Raw genomic sequence first — 23,703 nt, 5'->3', positions numbered from 1 at the left:
AATTATACAAAGTAAAATAACAATCTAACAAGCTAAACTTGGCCCTAAGAGCACTAACCATTTTTTATTCAACAACTTTGTACTCACTTGGGTGACTGAGCTGTCGATTTTTCCCGGACTACCCTTTTTCTGTCCCGGACAGTCCGCGCAAGAAACAGAGTGCAGTTTTGAAGACACCAACACATTCTCACGTATGTGTCAAAATCAAAAAAAAAAATGTGTCAAAATCGGTTTGCTTTGATTATTGTTCTTCGCGTGTCAAACATCAGGTTGAATTTTATTTATTTTATTTTGTTATTTCGTCAATTTTCAGTAAATTGGCAAATTTTTCGTACAGTAGCACAAATGCGATAAAAGACAATGGCGATAATGACCAAAACAAAAATAACAGTTACCTCTGGTATTACCGGTATTACGCACACCATTGCAACTGCTCGGAAAGTGTTTTTTTTTCAGCAAAGCGTAGTCCGGGACGGGATAGTCCTGCCGTAAAAAGGAATTCGACATTAATTTGCTTTACACTTTGATTGAAGTTTTTCGTTCATTTCAAACTTCATTCTCTCATTGATTTGAGTAAAATAGTTCAAGAAAACCACCAAGACGTCCGTGATATTCGCACCCGAGCAAAAGACTCCGGAGACAACTGAATCTTAAAGAAGCATAATGTATTAACCATCAATTCCCTAATCACGTTCTACTTCTTGAGAGCACCTAGCCGGGCCGGATCTTGACTCGGGTAATGCATCGCTTGCATGCCGGGATTGGTCATGGCCGGTGGTACCATCACGTGACTGGTCGGTCCTGTCCCACTCGGTCCCGCACCCGGCGTTGGTTGGGAGTACATTTGCGAGTAGCCCCCGGTGGGGGCACCAGGAATCAGTCCCGGCGGAAGCTGATGAATTTTCATACCCGCTGGCAGGACAGCCATTTCCGATGCTTGAAGGTTGAAATAGTCGTTCGGGTTCGGTGGCATCGGCAACTGTCCGGGCAGCCCCGGAACCGGATCGAATATACGGTTGCCTCGCGGAACAGAGCTTTGCGCGTAGGCAGTAGATTTGGCTTGTGAGTGTGCCCATTTAATGGTGAGCTTCTTGCCGCCGAGGATTAGTTTGTTGAAGGTTTTTTCTGCAGCCAACTCAGCCGCAGCTCTTTTGGTGTACTGCACGAAGGCACACTGTTGCCTTGGCACCAGGGAAACGGACCGAATTTCTCCGTAGTGATAGAAGTTATCTCGAATGTCAACTTCCGTTAGATGTTCCCCTAAATTACCCACATATAACGTGGTGATCGTTTTATCTTCTGGTGGTTCCAGCTTCGGAATGGATGCAGCTCTCTTCATAAGTTTATCCGCTACCGGATCATTACGACCGTAATATCGATCTCGAATATTCTGCTCCGACAGAGGATCATCCGGTTCGACGGGTTTGTCATGCCGATAAGGACACTCCTCGCCTCGCTTGCATTCACCTTTCACCCAAAATGAACAAATATGCGGCAAATTTCGCTTGTAGTAGGGAGCCGTCCGGGCCAACTTCGCCAGAATATCACTCGCCGCCAGCGATTTGCCAACTGTTCCCGCGGCCACCGTCGAATCTCCAGCCGCCTTTAGCTGGCCTTCAATGGTCTGAATGTAGTACTCCTTGTTAACGTCACTCTCCGGAATGCGGTCCTGTATTTTGAGAGCCGCATCACGAACCTGCGTCGGCAAACCGTACTCCAGATCCAGCAGACACGTTTGGCAGACGTTTTTTAACTTGCTGCAAGTTTGGCAAATTTCCGTCTTTTTGAAGCGCATCCGCGCTCCCGGGCACCAGCGGAAGATGGTGAACGGTCGGGTGCAGATTTTACACTCTTTACCGTAGCGTTCTTTAATCTAAAAAAAAGTTGAAATATAATTTTGGTTTGGTTTGAAACCATATCGGAAAACTTACCATTCGAACGTACGGATTGTCACCAAGACACGTTTGGCACAGAATAGGGAACTCCTGCAAAACGATTTGCGTTTAATCAACCAATAAGAACTTTTTTCATTTTCCACTTACCGAATCCTCCCAGTTCTGTCGATTGTACGTGTTAGTCGTTTTGGACATCGCCATTTTGTCTGCCTTGTTTTTGGGAGTTTACTGCTTCTATACCGAGATAAACCACTGCTCAACACTTGCCACAGATGAAAACTTTTCGTTTCCCTTTATTAAACTACTGATGAAATATTTTCCTAGCAGCAATTCATTGAAAAATCATTGACAAAATTTCCATTTAATGCGTCTGTTTGATTCGGTCGCATTTCTCACTTCTGCTGCCACCAGTTTGACATTTCCCCTTGAAACTGTCGAGCGAACATGATATCATCGCGTGCCCATGTGGCGCAATCAGAAGCAGAAAAGTCAGAAAAATGTTTGCTGGTACTCTTGTTTTGTTACAGCGGTACTATTAGATTGTGAGACGAACGTTGGACGGATTTCGCACCAACTCGACTATGAGGCGCTGGTAGCACCCTTTTAGAATTTTATGAAAATTTGTAGCTGGGACAGGACGTGACAAGAGAAACCAAAAATCCCCTAAAGTTCTGTCAAAGTGAAAGCCCACTCTGATTGGCCGATTTCATTTAGCACACTGTTCAATTTTATTTTTAGTCAGTACGGTTGGCCGTGCTGCAAAAACTGTCGATATTTTTCGTTTCTGCTTACCAAGTGAATAAACTGCGTTTGGTTCAGAATTTTTTTCCAATTTTTTTCATACACCGGACTGTGTAATATCTGTAACAATCAATATTCGAAATATTAATCGTATGGTTTTGAAACTACGAACGATGAACGGTTGCAGATTTATTCTATGAAAAACTAGAGAAATCCGGAATGAGTTGAAATTATGACTAGTTCATATAAACCCAAAATACATCTTTTTTCTTTGTAAGATTTGGACCACTGCGACCATTATTTTGCTCTTTTGTGGTATAAAATATAAATACATCTTTAAATCAATTCAAGATTCAGTGAGCAATCATTATCAAATTAATTAATAATAATTGAAAACCCGAAAATGAAAAATCCTTGATTTTGATATTTTCTTTAATCAATATTTTTGGAAACACTGGCAAGCGTCGTACCGTAAACTGGGGTGATCAGTGAGGTGACTTTGATCACTCTACCCCTTTTTTGACCGTGTGATAAAAAGCGCTCGAAGAGCTTGATTTTGGTAGCAATCTTCACTGATTATATTTAGATGTGTTTACATTACTACTATCCATGCATTTCCTGCTATTGAAATAATGTTTTTCATGCTAAAATATTAATTTAAAAATAGAGTGGATTTTGAGCGATTTTTATTACATACAAACAATTGGTTCAAGCAAATACAAAACAATAAGCTGCGATACGTAAAGTTTGTTAATTTTATGCCCAGATTAGTTCTTAAGATAAAAAATAATAATAATACGATTTTCCTTATTGTTTTTCTAATTTTTTCCTCAAAGGTAATGTTGAGTCCTCCCAATAATCTCAATAGTGTATTATATGTTTTCTTCTTAACGACAACCCAGGATGTCACGTAACATGTAACTTTGGACTATTGGGTAAGCCATATTCCACGTGGACTAGTTTTTGATGACTTTAGACCCCCTTTTCTCTTTGTGGACAGTCGTTCGTGTATATTCTAAAATTTTGTATGAATATTGGACATTCACCAATATAAACTGTTGACGTGGAATGTGAATAGCCCCTGAGCTTTTCATATTGATAAACTCATTTAAGCCGTTATAAATTGTTCAAATTTGTTAAAGCAGCAAAATTTCAAATTCATCAAAACAATGAAGTGATCAAAGTCACCCCGGAATGATGATTGATGTGAAAAATTTAGAGCACCTTCAAGAACAGCAGAACTGTTGCTAAACTTTTGAAGTCGTTACTGGATCTTGCTCAATGTATGCCAGTACTCGTTTTAAAAATATCTAACAATTTGGTATTCAGTACGTTCTTAAAATATTTAAGATTTATTAAAAAATGTGATCCAAGTCACCCCAGTTTACGGCACCAAAACATCAAAATATTTCATCAGGGCTATTTTCAACGATAAGAAGAATAACTAGAAGCCACTTGTGACCTCCTGTCCTTGCATTTTTTTTTAAATTTATCTGAAACATAGAAAGAGCTGAAGATTTTTTTTACCATTTTTACAAATCATATATCTAAATATGTAAGGACAAGATATAGAGAAAAGTTATCTGAATTTTTATTTAAACATATTGAAAAAAAAAAAGAATTTGAGAGTCTGCGCTGAGAAAAATTGATTTTAAAAAAGTGATAAACAAGTAGGTTGATGCCCAAAATTCTTCTGAACATCTTAAAATGAGCACATGATTTTTCACATGGTAGTCAGAACTGTATGTCACCACGGGTCGGCACGTGGCGATCGCCGAGGTAATGCAACATATGCTTGACCACTGACAGTCCCAGACTAGCAGTGGAAGATCGCCTAGGAAACACTGGGCAGTAGACTACTCGCAAAAGCTACAAGTGCCCGGAAGCATCTTCGACGGAGCAAGTAGCGCCGCTCTCACCATCCAAAATGCACTAACCCGCCCATTGGGGCTGATTCCGGTAAGTTCCCAATTACGGCAGCTGATCACAACTTTTTATGATTCGAACCGGATTTCGTTTTCGTATCATAATTCTGGGCTGGCACCTGCGCCGAGCTCTCTTAGTAAATCATGTAACAACGGCTTGAAACGGCGAGATAACAACCGGTGCAGGGGTCTCCGTCCCGTAAAACCTGGCAGACCTTCCAGTACGTTCCTCGTCCATTGTGTGGTGGGAATCAGGCGGGAGAAGGGTCAGATGGTGGGAATTGCTGTTAGGACCAGATTTCCTTTCCTGACTTACCATGGGACCACATAGGTCACTACACCATTATGAACAAAGATAGCGGCTGGAAGTGGACCCAGTTAACCAAAAATGAACACAAATAAGAGACAAGGGTGGGTTTGGAGGAACTACCAAATCACTTCGCGCGAGTTGGCATCCAGTGGAGAGAAATGCAGCAAAACCCGGCGGCGAAAAGGCTAACACGCCAGCTTCCACACCGGATATAACGGTCGATGGTCCTTTGCTAGTCAAGATCAAGGCCATCGTAAAGTGCAGGGACGAACGGCCTAGGGTTGCAGCGCTTTCCGAACAACTCAATGCGATCACCGAGTTCGCGGCGAATAGGAGCAATATGTCAAAAGGAGTTCGCCTAACTTGTGGCTCGGTTTGAAGCCTCCGAAAAGGGGGTGAGGACTAGGACGACAACTGAATCTGAGCCGGTTCAGACCGATGCCTTCATGGTCTCAGTAAGCGAACGAGGGAGTTCCCGGGACTCGAAGGTCGGAACATCGACCGGAGCAGCGACTGTGGGAAACTCATGGGTTACCGTAGTAGGAAAAGGGAGCCAGGAGGGTAAAAAGCGCCAAGATGGAGCAGCGACAAAACGTTCGCCTAAGGTCAAAAAGGCGAGGAGCCGGGAGACGCTCTCATACTCAAGACTGACGGGTCTAAGTACTCTAAAGTCTTGAAGAAAATGAGAAGTAAAACCCAGCGGCGGATGTGCAGACCATCCGTCGATCTCGCACTGGCGAGATGATTCTTGAGCTCCGAAAGGATGCGAAGAACAAGGGCGCTTCTTGCAAGGCGGTAGCCGAGTAGGTTCTTACCAAAGAGGTTCGAGCACTCACCTCGGAGCTTAAAAACCTGGCTGAAATCACTGAGGGGTGAGATCAAAGAGAATTGCGGGGTTGAGGTGGCCACTGAGTCAATCCGCCTCCGGCTAGGGTCCAGCGGGGACTCAGGCGGCTACCTTCCGACCAGCATCGGTCGATGCGAACATGGCAATAAATGAAGGCAACCCAAAGGTCGGCTGGTCAGTATGCCCTCCGGGTATACTCCAGCAACCGGGCGTTTGTTTCAAGTGCGTTGAAGGAGGACATAAGTTCTAAACCTGCAAGGGGCCCAACAGAAGCCAATTATGCGTTGCAGTGGTGCAGGCCATAAAACGACGAATTGTGGGGAGTCTTCCAAGTGTATGGTTTCGGAAAACGGGACGCCAAACACTTTATGGGGGGCCCCAGAAGCCCAGCCGGTAAGCCGGCTGTGAAACCACGAGCATACGGGTAACGCAACTGAACCTGAACCAATGTTACGCGGCTCAGCAGCTGCTATACCAAGCAGTCACTGAGTCGCTGTCGCCATCGTATCGGACCTCTACCGCACCCCTCCCGGAAACGGTAACTGGGTCGCGAATAATTCCAGTATGGCGGTCGTATGGACGACGAGCAGGTTCCCGGTTCAGGAGGTTGTCTCAACTACAGAAGAAGGGTACGCGGTTGCCAAGGTGAACGGAGTGCTCCGCCACGTTGGTCTACCGAAAGGTTCACTTAGATGGTCGACCAGTTTCCATGGAGCTAACGGGACTAACGCCGTTGGTGGTGGCGGGTGATTTCAACGCTTGGGCTGTTGAGTTTGTGGAAGTGGAAGACATCACGCTTCAATGCCTCGAAAACCTCGAAGAGGTAATAAAAAGAGAGCGCGAGGGGGGCCACTATTTGCCATGCTATCGCGAGCGTGTGACGTCACCATGCTTAGGACTCGCCAACCTAGGAATGGGAAGTCACCGGTTTACTGGTGGACGGACACGATAGCCGACTTTCGCAGTGCGTGCCTCCGTGCAAGACGGAGGTTGTAGCGTGCGCGTAACGAAGAGGAGAGGACAGAACGCCGCGCAGCATTCGGTTCTGCATGATCGATGCTAAAGAATGCGATAAAGGCAGGCAAGAGGGCCTGCTTCGATAGGCTATGTGCGAGTGCCAAAACGAATCCTTGGGGTGACGCCTACAGAATCGTAATGGCCAAGACCAAAGGTGCGCTGGCGCTCGCAGAGCGATAACCAGCGATGCTGCAGCGTATTTTTGGGGAACTCTTTCCATTCCACCATCTCAGTCCTTGGCAGGCGTGTCTCACGTTCGACGTTCCAGTATCCCAGACACAGACCAGGGATGGTCGGCCCACCTGCCGAACATTCAATCAGCGAGCGACGACAGCCGTGTCGAGATCGAGGGAGTGGTAAGGTTTACGAATGAGAAACTCATCGTGATCGCCAACTCTCTAAAGATGAGCAAGGCACCGGGACCGGATGGATTCCCTAACTTGGCAATCAGGCATGCAGAGGTGCCTGGATGACTGCCTCTTCCCGGAAAGGTGGGAGCGGCAGTGATTGGCCTGACTGCCGAAGGCTGGAAAACCGCCAGGATTATCCTGAACAGACCGGTGAGGTATACGGAGGGTGTAAACGGTCTGGCAATTAACCAGTTTGGTTTCCGAAAAGGGCAGGTCCACGCTGGATGGACCAAGATCAAGACGGCGAAGGAAGCACTCCAGCGCAAGAGTAGAGGCAAACGCTATTGCGCAATCATCGCACTGCATAGCGCTTGCGTTCAGGATCATTCATGTATCGGTGTCGCTGTACGAGATTCTGGAAAATTACTTCCAGAATCAAGTACTTGTTTACAACACGGAGGAGGGTCAGAAGTGCGTCCCAATCACCGCAGGAGTTCCGCAAGGTTTTATCATGGGATCGGTGTTGTGGAATGTCATGTATGACGGGGTGCTGAAACTCAAGTTCCCTGCAGGAGTTTTGATCGTTGGCTTTGCAGACGACATAACGCTAGAGGTTTGCCTTGAGTCGATCGAGGAGGTCGAGTTTACGGCCGCATACTGTATACGCAAAGTCGAAGAGTGGTAGCACTACTCAAAGCTATCTTTGAAGCTCTTGGGGGTTTTGGTTGACGATAAGATCACATTTAAGAGTCACGTCAACTATGCTTGCAAGAGGGTTTCAACGGCTATTGTAGCACTGCCTCAAATGATATCGACTAGCTCAGCGGCAGCTCGGATGTCAACACTCGAGGTGAGTACCTACTTGAATACCTTACTTCTAACAATGTTAATGTATGCAATGTGGGAAACGAGCCAACTTTCAGTAATGCTATTAGACAAGAGGTCCTAGATCTCACTCTATGTAGCGCCTCGATAACGGAGAAAGTCAAGAACTGGCATGTCTCTGATGAACCCAGTTTATCAGACCATAGACACATCAGATTTGACGTCGAGGCTACTCCTCTGAGAAGAGAACATTTCAGGAATCCTAAGAAAACCAACTGGAACTCTTTTAAGGAACATTTGGTCAATTCGAGAACATCCTGCCACCAAAATATTCGAACTCCAGGTGAACTGGACATCGCAGCAAGTGACCTACAGCACAGGATCACGGAAGCTTTTATGTCAAACTGTCCGTTAACAAATCGAACAGTCTGCCGTGATGTGCCCTGGTGGAATGAAACTCTCAGCAACCTTCGTCGGGAAGCTAGACGCTTGTTCAACAGGGCTAAAATCACGTCCAACTGGGAAGCCTATAGAGCATCCCTTACAAAATACAACGCTGAGCTACGCAAAGCCAAAAGGAGGTCTAGAATTCGATTCTGTGAAGACATTCAGACTCTACCTGAGGCAACGCGACTGCAAAAAGCGATGTCCAAAGATCACACGAATGGTCTTGGGCAGTTGAAAAAGGAAGATGGTAGTCTGACTGTCACCACCAAGGAAACGCTGGATGTTCTTATGAACATTCACTTTCCTGGATCGACAGCAATCTCCGGTTCGAACGTCGAAGAGTTACAGAGCCTCGAATCCAGACGCATAACGTCACGTGACTCCGCAGCGCTCGCTCGTAGAATTTTCACGGATACTTCTATCAACTGGGCACTAAGCTCTTTTGAGCCTATGAAGTCACCAGGACCGGATGGCATTCTACCAATCTTTCTACAAAAATCGGACGGAGTCGTTATGTCCGAACTCATCAGCCTCTTTCGAGCCAGCTTTACTATGGGACTTATCCCGGTCAACTGGCGGAACGTTAAGGTGGTGTTTATACCAAAGCCGGGCAAAAAAGACAAAACATTGCCCAAAGCTTTCAGACCTATAAGTCTGACGTCAACTCTTCTCAAGTTGATGGAGAAAATTACGGACAACTACATCCGCAGTGAGTTTCTGAAGGAGTTACCCTTACATAAGCATCAATATGCTTATCAACAGGGTAAATCTACTGAAACCGCTTTGCATTGCCTAGTGACGAAGATCGAGAAGTCCTTGAAATATAAAGAGACAGCGGTCTGCGCTTTTCTTGATATTGAGGGAGCTTTCGATAACACGTCCTTTGCATCAATTTACACGGCTCTACAAAATAAAAGAGTCGACGATACTACAATGAGCTGGATCCAAGCAATGCTTTCGAGCAGGAAGATCACAGCTGCATTGGGGGATACGTCTGTCACAGTAGGGGCAGTGAAAGGGTGTCCTCAAGGAGGAGTTCTCTCTCCACTGCTATGGTCACTGGTGGTAGACGTTCTCCTAACCAAGCTATCACAGCTGGGCTTCGAAGTCATTGGATATGCTGATGATATAGTCCTTATTGTTCGGGGAAAATGTGATGCAACTCTATCTAGTCGCATGCAAACGGCACTTAACACCACCTCTCAGTGGTGCTCAGAAGAAGGGCTGAACATTAACCCCGCTAAAACGGTCATTATACCATTTACCAAGCGAAGAATGCACACAATCATTCCTCCGCTACTGAATGGGGTAAGACTATGTTTCAGTAATGAGACCAAATATCTTGGAATCATTCTGGATAAGAAGCTGAACTGGACTACTCACTTAGACTACGCTATCAAGTAGGCAACTACAGCTATCTGGGCTTGCAGTACACTGTTTGGCAAGACCTGGGGGCCAAAACCAGAATTAGCGCTCTGGTCTTACATCACCATTGCTCGGCCACGTATAACCTACGCAGCCCTCGCATGGTGGCCTAAAGTAAATGAAAAGACAGCTCAGGCGAAACTTACCAAAGTCCATCGATTGGCCTGTCTCTCAGTTACCAGTGCCCTGCGCACAACACCGACAGCAGCCTTGGAGGCCTTGCTTTGCTTACTTCCTCTACATCTCCATGTGAAGAAGGAAGCAGAGCTTGGCGCACTAAGGCTGCAAAGAAATACAACGATGCTCGAAGGTGACCTAACGGGTCACCTAAGCATCCTAAAGGAGTTTAAGCTGACACCTTTAGTAACAACAGTCTCGGACTGGATGGAAGCGAAGCCAAACATGGACGTTCCATATATAGTGATCGACACAGATCGCTCCATGTGGAACAATGGAGGGCCGAGTCTTCCATCGGGCACAATCCGCTTCTACACGGATGGCTCAAAAATCGGACCCCAGACTGGTTCAGGGATCTACGGGCCAGGTATAAAGGCCACTATCTCAATGGGTAAGTGGCCAACCGTCTTTCAGGCGGAGGTATACGCAATATATATCTGTGCTATAACATGTCTACAGCGCAAATATAGACATGCGAAAATCGGAATCTTTTCGGACAGTCAGGCGGCACTAAAGGCATTAAAGTCTGCTACATGTGTCTCCAGACTAGTCTGGAAGTGCATCGCAACACTCAGGGAACTCTCCCGCCTCAACAAAGTTATGCTACTTAGGGTACCCGGTCACTGCGGAATCGAGGGAAATGAACATGCCGACATCCTCGCAAGACAAGGATCTGCTCAGCAATTCATTGGACCGGAACCGTTTTTGGGTACTTCCACATCCGCCATTAAAGGCGAACTAAGTACATGGGAAAAGCTAAAGATAGCATCTCAATGGCAACATGCGCAGGGTTGCAGGCAAGCTAAACAGTTTATCTACCCTAACCCTACGGTTACCAAACGGCTACTTAGTTTAACTCGTAGTGAACTACGCATCATCACGGGACTTCTCACTGGACACTGTCCTGCTCTTTATCATTCAAAGAAAATCGGCAAAGTCCCAACCGACTATTGTCGCTTTTGCAACGCTGAACCTGAGAGCTCAGCGCATTTGCTTTGCTTTTGCGGGGCTCTTGCTACATCGAGGTTTAACTTCTTTGGAAGTTACCTCTCAACTCCATACCAGGTATGGAGCACCAATCCCAAAACGGTCACAGGTTTCATCAACCATGTAGTTCCGGATTGGGGCACAGGCTTACAACCAACTAGCTCAACTCCATCAATGAGTTCGAGCATCTTGTAATCTGTGTAAGCAATCGGGACCAGCCACAAAAGACAAACATTCCTGTCGCAGTGGCGCTTTCTACCCAATGCCCTTCAGGCATACAAAAAAAAAAGCTCAGCGGTGAATGGCATCAAGAATAAACTTCTTGCCAGCGTGGTTTCCTCCATACTGAGGTATGGGGGCCCAATATGGTCCAAAGCGCTAGGTACAAACAGTTATCGTGGTAAACTGGAAAGCACCTCATGTGTCTGAGGGTCAATTCGAAAGACCGACAACGAAAAAAACTTGGTTCAATCGTTCCGATCTCCAAGAAGGACCTATGCCAGTGTCAGATGAACCAATGCTCGAATACGATGCTAGATTTACGCGTTCCCTTCACAAATACACCATCAATCGAACGAATGGTTCCAGTCTGGAGGTTCGGTCATCACCGCGCTCCCCGGACGAATAAATACGATTCGCATAGATTCTCTAGGATTCCTCACATTGGATTCGTGAGCGTCCTTGAAAAGGATTCCTGAAAAAAGAATCCTCAGGAATGCCCTGTATATGGCTCTAGGATTCTTGAACAAGAATCCTGAGTGGGAATCTTTCGGATCGTGTTTGCGATTCCTTTCACGATTCCGTCACCGAGTTAAAGGTATCCTGGGGATCCTTCAGGGGGGTTTACTGCTGTCAAAATTCATATATGTGTGCGTTATCGCAGATCAACTCTGGTCCATGAAGTTTGTTGGTCCATGACGTTTAAAAGATTTCCTGTGTGGCGAGGAAACTTCATGATTTTCAGCTAATTGCAGGCTGCTGCCACCAAATTTCACTACGTAACGCAGTATTAATAAAAGATTTCCGCGATTTCTAGAGTTTTGTTAAAAAAGAACGTTACAATTCTACTAAATTTTACTTCAATCAAAACGACACAATCAAAACAACCGGACGCCTTGTTGCCAGATATGCTGGTCACGGTTACACGATATTTGACAGATAGATTCCCCCTGGGATCCTTACTCTGGATCAGGGATGCCACATGTACAGATTAATCTGTATTTTACAGATTTTTGGCCGAAGTAACGGTACAGAATCTGTGAATATAGATGTATAGATTTTCGTCGAAAAGTGCAGATATACAGATTTTTCGAAATTGACATTAATTTTTATAAACACTCCAAATTTCATTCTATTAAATTTCAAGCAAATTGAACATATTTTCAACTCTTCACACCTTTTTAAGCTAAAAATTTTGTTTATGTAGCATAAAAACTTAAAAAATACAAAGTTCTTTATGTTTAAACAATACAGATTTTTTTCACAGATATTTTTGTTCCAGATACAGATGCTCAAATTTTTTCAAGGGAAAACACAGATTTAAATGTGGCAACCCTGCTCAGGATGCGTGTTAGTAAGGGTCTTGTCACCGAAAAAGCTGTTTTCATCCAAAACGGTGTTGGAATATCGTGGTTGCTCCCGAAAGCAAGCCTCATCAACAACGGAGGCCGAGTACATGATGCTGTTATCAGTCACTCAGGAAGTAATCTGGTTAGCAATGGGCGATCAACGAACAAAAATCGATTCTCCTGCATCGATTAATCAAAATCAAGAAAATCGATTCATAAGAAAATCGAGCCTGAAAAATCGATTTAACAAAAAATCGATTTTTGCTCGGTATAAGCTTTTTACGACTTTTTTTGGCTATATTTATGGAGATTTTGTTTTGTTTGCGTTTTCTGGTTTATTATCATGTTCATCGAGTTTTCGTACACAACATCTACTAACGATACGGCTTTTTTAGTTTATTGCCATCTTCTTTAACCGCGTGTTCTATTAGCGTTTTTTTTTACCAAAAGTTTTCGTTGTCGCTCATCCCATAGACCATTTCACGAGACGTTTGGGAACTTGATTCATGAACGAAATTTTGACAGAAAGCTTGGAACCGCTGACATAATGCACGTGAAAGCATCAAGAACATCAGCAGGATCCGTGACACCTGTCAGTTCGTGAAATGGTCTATTGTTTCGGATGCACTAAGAGCAATCCAAACCTGTATACAGTCAGGTTTTTTTTTACGCGGGGGATACGTACCTCGTAAAAAAACGCATAAAACCGCGGTAATTCAAAAATCCGCGTAAAAAAAACCTCGCTAATTTAAAAATCCGCGTAAAAAAACACGTTTTTTTTTCAAATCCGCGTAAAGTAGTCCAGCAAGAAGGGCTTTAGAAAAAACCCGAGACGCTCTAGAACCAGTAAAAAAACCGCGTTTATTCAAAAATCCGCGTAAAAAAAAACTCGTAAAAAAATCCTCGTATGAAAAAACCGCTTAAAAAACCTGACTCTAATCGGGTTGTTTAGTTATTCACGGATTTCCGATTTTTATATATCATACAAAAGAGTGTAATTTTTTTAAGCAAAACGTGATTTTTTAAAACTTTATATCATTTTCCTTCGGTTTTTAAATGAAAAATAAAAATTCGCTCTCGTTACAATGACAGTTGGTAGATGAGCGAACTGTCATTGTATAGCGGTTTCGAGCAGATTTCAAGAAGTTTTAAATCGTGATTTAAAAAGCGAAGGATAATGATAGAATTTTTTTTAAATCACGTTTTACTTGGAAAATTCAGATCATTCAGATGATATGAAAAACTGATATAGCTGAACAACCCAATTCATAAAAAAATCCATGCAGAACAGAATACAGCACGGCATATACACGACCATTCAATTCAACTTTTGCAATATTAGAGTTAACGAGTACCCCGCTACTCATAGTTGAAAAATAAGCGCATATGCCTTTTCTACCTGAATCAAAAAATTGGTGCTTGATAGTAAACACCCACAACGATAGTAAACAACGTCCCTACGGAAGCCAATTTTCAAAAAGTGCACTTGCAGAGGTAGCAAATATGAAATAATGTTGGCTAATATCCAAAATGGTAAATTCAATATCCAATGCAATGCAAAATTTCAGCTAAATCGGAATTCAGGAGTATTTGGTCTAAATTTCACTTTCTCGACTTATGAAGAAAAGCACAGTTTGTAATAGTTTTTTTTTGTGCCAAATGTCTTATGCCTTGTTCACACTATAGCAGATATCACGTGATATCGCGTATCTTGAAACATACATACATCTAGTTTTCACGGCAAATTTGGAGTATGGGATTTGAAATCAAGATGGGCGATATTACATCATGTGAACTGGTTATTAGAAATATATAAAACGTCGAGGTCGGGTGTTATCCAAAAAATCGAAATTTTGCTTACTGTTCGTGAAGGCGAAATTTTGAACACTACTAAATAAAACTGTCAAAGTCAATTTCCATTGCCACCCCAATGTACACCAATCAGATAGTAATGATTGTATACAATATATGTCAAACTTTCGAGACGGTCTTGTGGTCTGGTAATTTATATTCAGTTCGAGGTGCAAACTTGTCTCGTCGTTCTTTTCATCCTCGCTAGGGATGGGCGAACGGCTCAAGAGCCGTTCATATGAACCGGTTCTTAGGAAAGAGCGAAAGAACGAACGGCTCACGAAAAAGAACCACGGTTCTTTGGGCGCACCAGAACTGTTTGGTTCGCGCGAACCCGAAGTTTACTGAGACAACACGAACTGTCAACGCTCGTGAATCATTGTGAACCATGAGTCGGTTTAGAGCCGCTCTTGCGTAAGAGCCGTTTCACCCACCCCTAATCCTTGATATATTTCACAACGCATGCGTATTAGCCAAATTTCATGCGGGTTTGTCTATTGATGTCGCGTTTACAAAGGCAAAAAATGGTTACTGCGTTAAAAATACTGGAGGGACTTAATTTGGCTGCGGATTGTTCTTTCTCAACTCGACGACAAGGTTATCCAGCTTCCTGACCTACAGAAAACGTCAAAATGGGCTGCGTGCACTATACGCCATTACCGTTCGTGAAAAGCTGGATATGCTGGATATGGGGGTGTGACATACTCATGAAAAAAGTTATCATGGACGTAGACAATTGTTTGAACCAACAAAAACATTTGAAATGCGTTTTTCTCGGTTTCATGTCTATTGAATTTTAGCCCATTCTTCAACTATGGACATCCCGGTAAAAAATTGACACATTTTTCAGATCAGTGTCCGAATTCCGAGCACACACTTCTTCGGAGAGAAGAAACAAATTTCGTATACTATCAATAAAGAAATTTTCTTCTCTTCAAAGAAAAGTGTTCTCGGAATTCGGCCGCAGATTACGTTAGCAACAAAAAAGGCAATCACTATTGTTTTCAATACGTTTTGCACGCATTTATTTTTCAGGCGAAAAAAACGATCTTGCAATCCAAAGGATCGATTCAGCAGAAGATCGCGCGCAGAGAAATCGATTCAAAAAATCGATAAATCGACTAGAAAAGATCGATTTTGCAAAAATCGGATCGATCTTGCCCATTGCTAAATCTGGTGGATAGGATTCTTGGCCGCGATTCGTGGTACTAAAGATCCATCACAGTCGAGCACGACAACCAGAGTGCTATCAGTCTTGCAGAGAAAAAAATTTGCTATTCGGCAAGAACTAAGGACATTGATATCAGGCATCATTTTACCTAGTTCAAAACTTTTCGAAGAAATGTAGATGTTAGAAGTTAGATAAAGTTCCCCTTAATATGGGATGTTAGCGTAGTAAGCGATTTTTTATGTTGAACAAAGATTATTCTTTGTTATAAATCCAAACCAACTAGACGATTAACTTTTATCAAAACGCTCAATGGTCGAAAAAAAAATGACAAAAGCCGGAATTTTCTCTTTTGCAGGTATCCCGCGGATCCTTCCGGCTGGTGGAAAGTGAGCTGATCGACAAGCTGGATTTGTTGATTAGCGAAAACAAGGGTGACGATGAGTATCGGGAACTTTTCAGCACGATGTAAGTGTGAAATGGTGTTTCGATCGTTTTTTTTTGTTGCTGCTAATGTGACTACCAATTGAAATAATAATATGAATAACGATATGCTGCTGCTTGCATTACTAACCCTAATTCTCATCTCATGATGTGTGTATGTGTTTTTTCTCTTATTGTTTTCACGCCATCTGAAAATGTATCATCCACATTCATTACAAACAATAACAAAATCGCATGTGACCAGGGAACAATTGTGTCTAGCGTAAGTGTACTTTTGACCCTAAAAAAAAGACTTGCATTTTGGACGTTACTCGAAAATCCACTAAAACTAAATGATCTCTGACGAACTTTTACACTTTTCACGACAGTCTGCTGGAGCGCGTTCAGGCGGAGAATCCCTCCTGGCGTGAGTCGGGGACGGCCTTCATTTCGTCTGTTACCCGCCTGCTGGAGCGCCTTCTGGACTATCGCAGTGTAATGCAGGGCGACGAGAATCGGGACAAACGCATGACCTGCACTGTGAATCTGCTCAACTTCTACAACGATGAAATCAACCGGAAGGAGATGTATGTTAGGTTGGTATTTGCCCTGTAGTGTGTTAGGCTTTAGGCTTATAACCCTCATTTATTGTTTACAGGTACATTTACAAACTACTTGATCTCCACCTGGGGGCAGAGAATTATATCGAGGCTGGGTTGACGTTGAAGCTGTATGCCGATATGCTTTCGTGGGACAGCGAGAACGTTTCCGATGAGGCTGACGGTCCGACGGATTGGGAACAGAAGGAGAAGATTTACAAAAATGTCAGTAGTTGAGAGTGTTTCGAGGTCGTATCCTCAAAAAAAATTTCTTTTGGTTCCAGATTATCAACTATTTCGACAAAGGTAAATGCTGGGAGAAGGGAATTCCTCTCTGTAAGGAGCTGGCGCTATTCTACGAGCGGAAGCGATTTGACTATAATCGGCTGAGTGACGTACTCATTCAGGAGGCGAAATTTTTTCAAAACATTCTAACACAGCTGCGCCCCGAGCCTGAGTACTTCCGGGTGGGATACTACGGGACGGGTTTTCCGTCATTCGTTAGAGTAGGTTCAGTTTTGAATAGCTATCATGGAATGAGTCTTTAATCCGTTTTTTTTTTTAGAACAAACAGTTCATTTATCGTGGACTGGAGTACGAGCGGATCGGGGCTTTCATCCAGCGGTTGCAGATCGAGTTCCCCACCGCTCAGATCTTGGACAAAAAGCACTACCCACCGGACAGTTCGATTCTCAACTCACCAGAGCAGAGGTTCCACGTGGTTAACGTGCGACCCATATCCGATCCCAGCCATTTGAAGAGTGCCAAAGTTACGGTTCCGGAGAAAATTTCCAAATACTATGAGGTTAGTGGTTCTTCGGTTATACTGGTAATTGAGCTGATTGTTTGGAGATGCCATTTTTTTCACTCTCACAGGTCAACGATGTAACCAAGTTCCAGTACGATCGACCCGTTCACAAAGGACCAGTCGACAAGGAGAATGAGTTCAAGTCACTGTGGATCGAGCGGACAGTTTACGACATAGCCCAACCGCTGCCGGGTATTCTGCGGTGGTTCGAGGTGACCGATGCGTAAGTTTTGAGTTTCTATTTTCTCTAAATCAACTTTCAACTAGCTTTTCATTTCCTCTCCCGCCTATACAGATCCATCCACGAGTTGACACCGGTGGAATTCGCCTGCGAAACTGTGGCCAACGTAAACAAAGAGCTGTCCGATCTTATCGTGCAGTATCGGTTGGAACCAAAGCGCAACCTGAACCCGTTCACTATGCGCTTACAGGGCTCGGTTGATGCTAACGTAAACGGTGGCTTCTTCAAGTACCAGGATGCGTTCTTTACCGAACGGTTTACGAAGTCCCCGGAAGGCCGAGATCAGAGCTTACACGTGCAGCGCCTGAAGCGGATGATTTTCGAGCAGATGCAAATCCTACGGCAAGCACTGGAATTACATCGGAGTCTAGCTTCGGATGAGGTTCTCCCATTGCACAATCGGCTATCGGAAGCATTTTTAGAGCTAGAGAAGAGCACCGCTGAGTGGAAAACAAATATCAACATTCCAACGAAACCACTTCCACCTCTCCCGATTCAGCACTCAACGGCTGCGCCACCAAATGGTATGATGAGCTCAGGCAATTCGCAGAATTACTTCCCGGAGGATCACGACGAAACGTACACCTATCTAAGTAGAAAAACTTTATCCCTAGCTGGGATCGTTCCAATGACGGCTATGACTTCGTCTCCTCTCCCGGCACCGCAGGTTCCACCCCGCGATTCACTAACATCGTCTCCTTCGGCACCACCTCTTCCACCGCGTGGTCAAACTCCGGACAAACGAAACTCCAATCCGATGCCGTTCACAGAATTTGTAGAACAGCAGCAGCAACAAGGGACTGCCCCGGCAAGGCCGAGATCGAAAAAGTACTCACTGTACGAAATTTCACTAAACGATAGCATGAACCACAGCTACGGTAGTCCCCGCTGTTCCAATGAGTTGAAGGGTCTGTACGATGTTGGCACATTCAACCGTGACTCCGGAATTTCCACCAGCTCCCAGGAGCTAAACAACCTGAACAGCGGTTCTCAACCGTCGAACCATCTTAACCACCACCATCACTACCACCAACCGATGCCGGTTCCGACCGGGCTGATGGAAGATTTCAACATCTCGCTAAACGGTAGCAATGGGGCAACAACGCCTAGAGGACACCAGAAAACGAACTCCAATCCGGAGTCCTACAACATGACCAGCGTTCAGGAGCAAAAAATGAACACCATCAACACCTCGATGAGCAAATTGACCATGGTAAACGGTTCCGCTGCTCCTCAGCCACCTCCGCCGCCAATTCCACCAAAGTCCGCTTCTCTGCAGCACCAGCATTCCTTCTCAACGCCAGGTCAGCAACAGTCGTCACATCAGCAACATCCGCGCCACCAGCGAAATCAATCGTTAAATCTTAGCCACAATTCGTCCTCCGACGGGGATGCGATTAGTCTGAATGACATCAGTCCAGCACCGCCACCGTTCAACGACACTTTCAGTGATTCGTTCAGCGATGAGGGCGAAGGCAACAACGATGGCTACTGCGTACCGAAGGTACAATCTACGACCGGTAGCCTCGGTCGGCGTTCGCTCAACGGTGTGGAAGAACTGGTCGGTGGTGGAGTAGTCGAAGTGCGGAACACCACCATGGTACCACTGAGGCACGACGATGAGGAGGAGGAAATTTTCTACTAGTGCAATAACGAGGTTTGGGAATTGATCATGATCAGTGAAATACTCCACTTTTGTTGTAAATAGGTTAAAATTGTTCGCGCCAGTTTTGGGCCAATTCCATAAAAAAACAAAATGAAAAGCAACAACATACCAACGATCATTATCAGGATGTAACTGCTCTGGGGATCGCTTCGAGAAGTGGGGGCACAAAATAACGGGGTTGTCAATCATTCTATACATACATTATACATCTATACTAACTAATCGGGTAATAATCTGAACAAACGCCAAACAAACTTTAGATTGTAAGCTGAACATTTAACGACATCCAACCTATACAATTGAAACAAAATTATATTGTTCTATCTATAAAATAATCCGCCGAAGAATTGCGATAAAACGCTGTGAGTAATGTTACGCCAGCGGCACACAGAGAGCGGACACATCTACAAATTGTGTCAAATTCTCCCGTCAACATTAAAAGTTTCCTAACTTGTGTGTCTTTGCTCTCTGTTTGTCCAGGCGGTACTCATCAAAGCTACACTAACACGGAAACTACGATTTCAATCCTCTTGTAATGGCTAGAATTTACTTTGGCAGTACATATATACAACATATAATATTATCAATTTAGATGTTAAATTTTGCAGTGGTTTCTCCGTAACAAAAAATCTCGACGTGACGCCGCAACTCGACACCAACGTGGGGAAAATTGAATTTTATACACTCACACCCAAATACACACCCACACCTACACGATACTAGTCAAACAGTCAAACGGAGTGGAAATTAACGGCAAAAGATCTGAGGCGAAACAAAGGATTAAGAAAATTAATAATATTAGAAGTGCGAAAGAGGTTGAGGTAGACCAGAATATTCCAACTGTGCATCATCTGTGAAGCGTCCGCGTACAGTGTAAAACCTATTATTAAAGAAACTTTTATATCGAGTAAACTGGTAGCAAAGGTGTTGGGTTGTTCTAAAACGGCCGAAAAACGTAAGTGTTGTGAGAGAGTTCAACAAACCTGGGTAACTAGGCAGGTTATGAACTGATCTTTCGACCGTTTCCCTAAGCTTGGACACCATAAATAAACCATAAATTCCTTTACCTCCTAATAGTCGTCTTGCTTATTGTAGTACAGCTCTTGCAGGATATCTGCAGCTTGCAATCCAGTTTCAACGTGGTGTAGCTTGATGGATTATCTCTCGACTTGTTCCTTAACGAAAAGATGACGCAAATCTTTGTTTCGTTCTTGCTGAATAACCAACATCCTTCAACGCTCGGCAAATGACACTCCTGCTGTTGCAATACAGTGGTAGTGGTGATTCAGATCCGGAAAGCTCAGCTCTGAAAGATCTCGGAAGAGCCATATATTCAGCCTCAGGTTGTCGCCTGCAATTCCACCCTGTCGCTCTTTCAGCATAGAAGAATGCATATCCGGATACAGACCTCCTGGTTTCTGCATCGCTTCCCCAGTCCGCGTCGCTGAAGCCTCTGAATTCGGTCGAGCCATCTTGGTTGTATACTAGCTTTTGATCCTTCGTTGCTCTGGGCTATCGAAGAATACGTTTAACAGCTGTCCAGTGAGCCACTCCTGAGTTCTTACAGGATCTTACAGCGCTTACTGCGTACGAAATATCTGGCCTGGTCCTATTGGCAAGAATAGGGGGATAAAGATCAGCGTTACGTAACAAAAAATGTCTGGAGACTTCAAAAACGAGCATTTTCAATAAGCAAATTCTTCTACAGCGTTACGTAATTTTTATGGAGGGTAGGTATTGGTGTTACGTTTCGTTACATGTGGGCGGGTGGAGGTCCAAAAATTGGGTTTTTGCGCTACGTAATTTATGGATGTCTTACCGCTTTAAGCTGCACTCAAAATAATTTTCACGTCACTCTTACATGAAAATTCCTGTAATTTGATTTTTCTTCTATCATTTTGCATGATTTATGTGATATCGATAACATCGACGTGAAAAACACATGAGCACTATGTTTTATCACGTACTTCCTACGTGAACTCGACAAACGTCAGACAAAATAAAAAATAATCACATCAATGTTACGTGAAATCTCAGGTAGTTTGAAGGCTTTAATTTTTCATGTGGACATGATGAATTGTATACAAAAATCCCTTGAATCTTACGTGTCCATAACGTACATTTAAAACATTCATCATGTCAAATTTACGTGAAACAACAGGTACTTTCATTTTCACTATAGGATTCAACTTTTCATGTGACTATAGTAAATTGAATGTTCATATCCCCTAAATCTTATATGTTTATCACATGCTGTGTACGTGATGTCGACAAACGTCAGGCAAAGAAAAAAAGTTACGTGAATTTCAGGTGAGAAAATTTCAAAATTCAAAATGGCGAAGCAACTGACTGACTACAATCCCGAACAGGTAAAAACTCCTAAGATTTTCACAAGAACGCAGACTTTGCAATATATTTTATAGGATACCAGTGTCATTGCCATTGAAGCATCCGACGAGAACATATTGGTGGAATACCTCAATTACAGCCAAGAACCGAGCGAAAAATTTCCGGCAGGTGAATTTCAAAAAAATGGAAGATTTTTTTATGAATTTTGGAAGATTTTTTAGAAATATGGTATGATTTTTTTTCAGAGCCCACTGAAGTGCTCGAAAAAACATTTCAAGGCTTCACTCCATATAAATTATTGGAAATTCTAAAGCGGACCCAAACAGGCAAAGATATTTTACGCAGAGCTAAACATACAGAATTGTCAGAGGCGTCACAATTAAAGTTAGCTGAAATAGTAGCGAAGCATCATATATCTCTAGGAAAGAAGACGACAGCGGAGGATTTGGAAAAATACAGTCTGGCCATCGTTACGCTCTTCAAACTAGAAAGAAAGGTAAAATAGTTTTTTCAGACATTCGGACTTTTCGAATATTTGAAAATAATCTCATTGCTTTTTAGGAGAACTAATATATCCCACGCGGTGGTGACCGGAAGAATCCCGGTGGCAAAATTGCCAATAAAATTGGCAATTTAAAGCAGAGCAAAAGAAGAAGTGATTTAAGGGAAGAAGAGCACGTAAAGAAAATAAAACAAAATCGTGTTGTTGACGACATACCGGATACAGAGGCTACAGATACAGAGGCTACAGTGTGGCTCAGCCTGAATCTACAGTCTTAAATAAATGGCCTACAAGTTTTTCATCCAGAAAACCCCTACTACGTAACCTGAAAGCCGTCCCCCAATTATTAAAAAGTTTTCCTCATTACCGGGACACATTTGGCTATCAGCTGGTAAGGACCAAAGAATAAATCAAAACATATGACCAGATTATATCTAATTTACTTTTACCGTAATGTTGACATAAAATCTTAACGGTTAATTTTTTTCATTTTGTTCCAGATTGACACAGACTATTCTCAACTTTTTTTGGATTTGCCCAATGGACTGCAAAAACTTATGACGATTGGTGAAAGCTTGAAAGTATATTTCAAAAAGCGTTCGTACGATCCATCAGCAGTCGATCTGATGGTTCCAATGAAGGTATGTTCAAACGCACACGAAAGTATGTTCAAATCGTTAGACATCACCAGTAAGTTGGTTTTAATCAATAATACGTATACTGCTGCTGATTAGTATTTTTGTAATACTGGCAGCTTTGCCACACAGCTGCATTTGTTTCGGTTCGTTCAGTTCGTGTTTGTTGTTTTCTGTCACTTATTCATTTCGAGAATCTGTTATTGTAAATTGTGGATAGAATGTGCGTAATCGAGATTATTAAGAATATGGCAAATGCTTCCAACTTATCATTTCTTTTCCTTGGACAATGCCAGGTAATTAAAAGATATTCTCCAGTTATGTGGTAATCAAATATATTCGTAACACTAGAGTGGATGGGCAAATTCTATAGATCATGAGAGGGAGGAATTTGATGTTCATTTGATGTTTGTATCACTAAAGCGAAGTCTAACTGGTATGAGTGATGAAGAATGAATATGTCTCTATTTGATTGTTTTATTTTGTTACTCTGAGTTTAATTTTTAAAGAATGCATCATGAATGTCTGGTATAAGCATTTTGGAAAAGCTGGTTGTCACTAATCTCGTAAATGAAGAAAATAATTCTGCAACCACTTTTGGTACTATCTGTTGGTACAAAAATCATTATTTGAATATCACTTGTCGATTGTTGCCTTCATTAAATAATGGCGCTAAATAGGAAGCTATTTAGTTTTAAGAGAATGTTTTTGTCATCGATTGCAACTAATTCTAACCTTGTTATACTTTCAGATGCCAGGATCTGCGCTCTACTGCTTTTGTTGAATACTGTATTACCACCTATTTCCGCTGCTGTTCGCTATAAACTGTAGCCCAGGAAGACACAATAATTTTTGTTGAGAACGAAAAAGAGGTTATCACGAAAATTGAAAACGTTAATGCCGGGTACAAAGAGCGCGGACTACCAGTTGCACCTAAGTTAGTATTT

At 43.2% G+C, this 23,703-nt stretch overlaps 3 protein-coding genes across 6 annotated transcripts in view; 2 read left to right on the top strand and 1 right to left on the bottom strand.

Annotated features, from left to right (window-relative positions):
* LOC129718511 (dedicator of cytokinesis protein 3) overlaps window positions 1-20,196 on the top strand; it is a 115,146-nt gene extending 94,950 nt beyond the window's left edge. For 3 of the 4 annotated variants that reach the window (XM_055669330.1, XM_055669331.1, XM_055669333.1), the window contains 8 exons: window positions 15,892-16,001; window positions 16,222-16,239; window positions 16,346-16,552; window positions 16,615-16,780; window positions 16,840-17,061; window positions 17,121-17,360; window positions 17,432-17,586; window positions 17,659-20,196. In XM_055669330.1, the coding sequence (XP_055525305.1) occupies window positions 15,892-16,001; window positions 16,222-16,239; window positions 16,346-16,552; window positions 16,615-16,780; window positions 16,840-17,061; window positions 17,121-17,360; window positions 17,432-17,586; window positions 17,659-19,249 (2,709 nt within the window). In that variant the 3' untranslated portion in view covers window positions 19,250-20,196. The remainder of the gene's footprint in view (window positions 1-15,891; window positions 16,002-16,221; window positions 16,240-16,345; window positions 16,553-16,614; window positions 16,781-16,839; window positions 17,062-17,120; window positions 17,361-17,431; window positions 17,587-17,658) is intronic. The other variant, XM_055669332.1, reaches the window with a different exon arrangement.
* Window positions 645-2,338, bottom strand: LOC129718512 (pre-mRNA-splicing factor RBM22). Its single transcript, XM_055669334.1, has 3 exons — window positions 2,043-2,338; window positions 1,932-1,985; window positions 645-1,873 (listed from the first exon to the last, which is right to left on the bottom strand). The coding sequence occupies exons 1-3, from the start codon at window positions 2,094-2,096 to the stop codon at window positions 695-697; spliced, it is 1,287 nt and encodes a 428-aa protein (XP_055525309.1). The 5' UTR covers window positions 2,097-2,338; the 3' UTR covers window positions 645-694.
* A 1,360-nt stretch (window positions 20,197-21,556) lies between the features above and the next one.
* On the top strand, window positions 21,557-22,326 carry LOC129718515 (uncharacterized). The gene is made up of 4 exons (XM_055669343.1): window positions 21,557-21,639; window positions 21,694-21,787; window positions 21,865-22,115; window positions 22,181-22,326. The coding sequence occupies exons 1-4, from the start codon at window positions 21,604-21,606 to the stop codon at window positions 22,187-22,189; spliced, it is 390 nt and encodes a 129-aa protein (XP_055525318.1). The 5' UTR covers window positions 21,557-21,603; the 3' UTR covers window positions 22,190-22,326.
* The last annotated feature ends 1,377 nt before the right edge of the window (window positions 22,327-23,703 follow it).

This window comes from Wyeomyia smithii, chromosome 1 (genome assembly GCF_029784165.1).
Source record: "Wyeomyia smithii strain HCP4-BCI-WySm-NY-G18 chromosome 1, ASM2978416v1, whole genome shotgun sequence".
In the NCBI taxonomy this organism is placed as follows: Eukaryota; Metazoa; Arthropoda; class Insecta; order Diptera; family Culicidae; genus Wyeomyia; species Wyeomyia smithii.
This window is presented reverse-complemented; position numbering and strand designations above follow the sequence as displayed.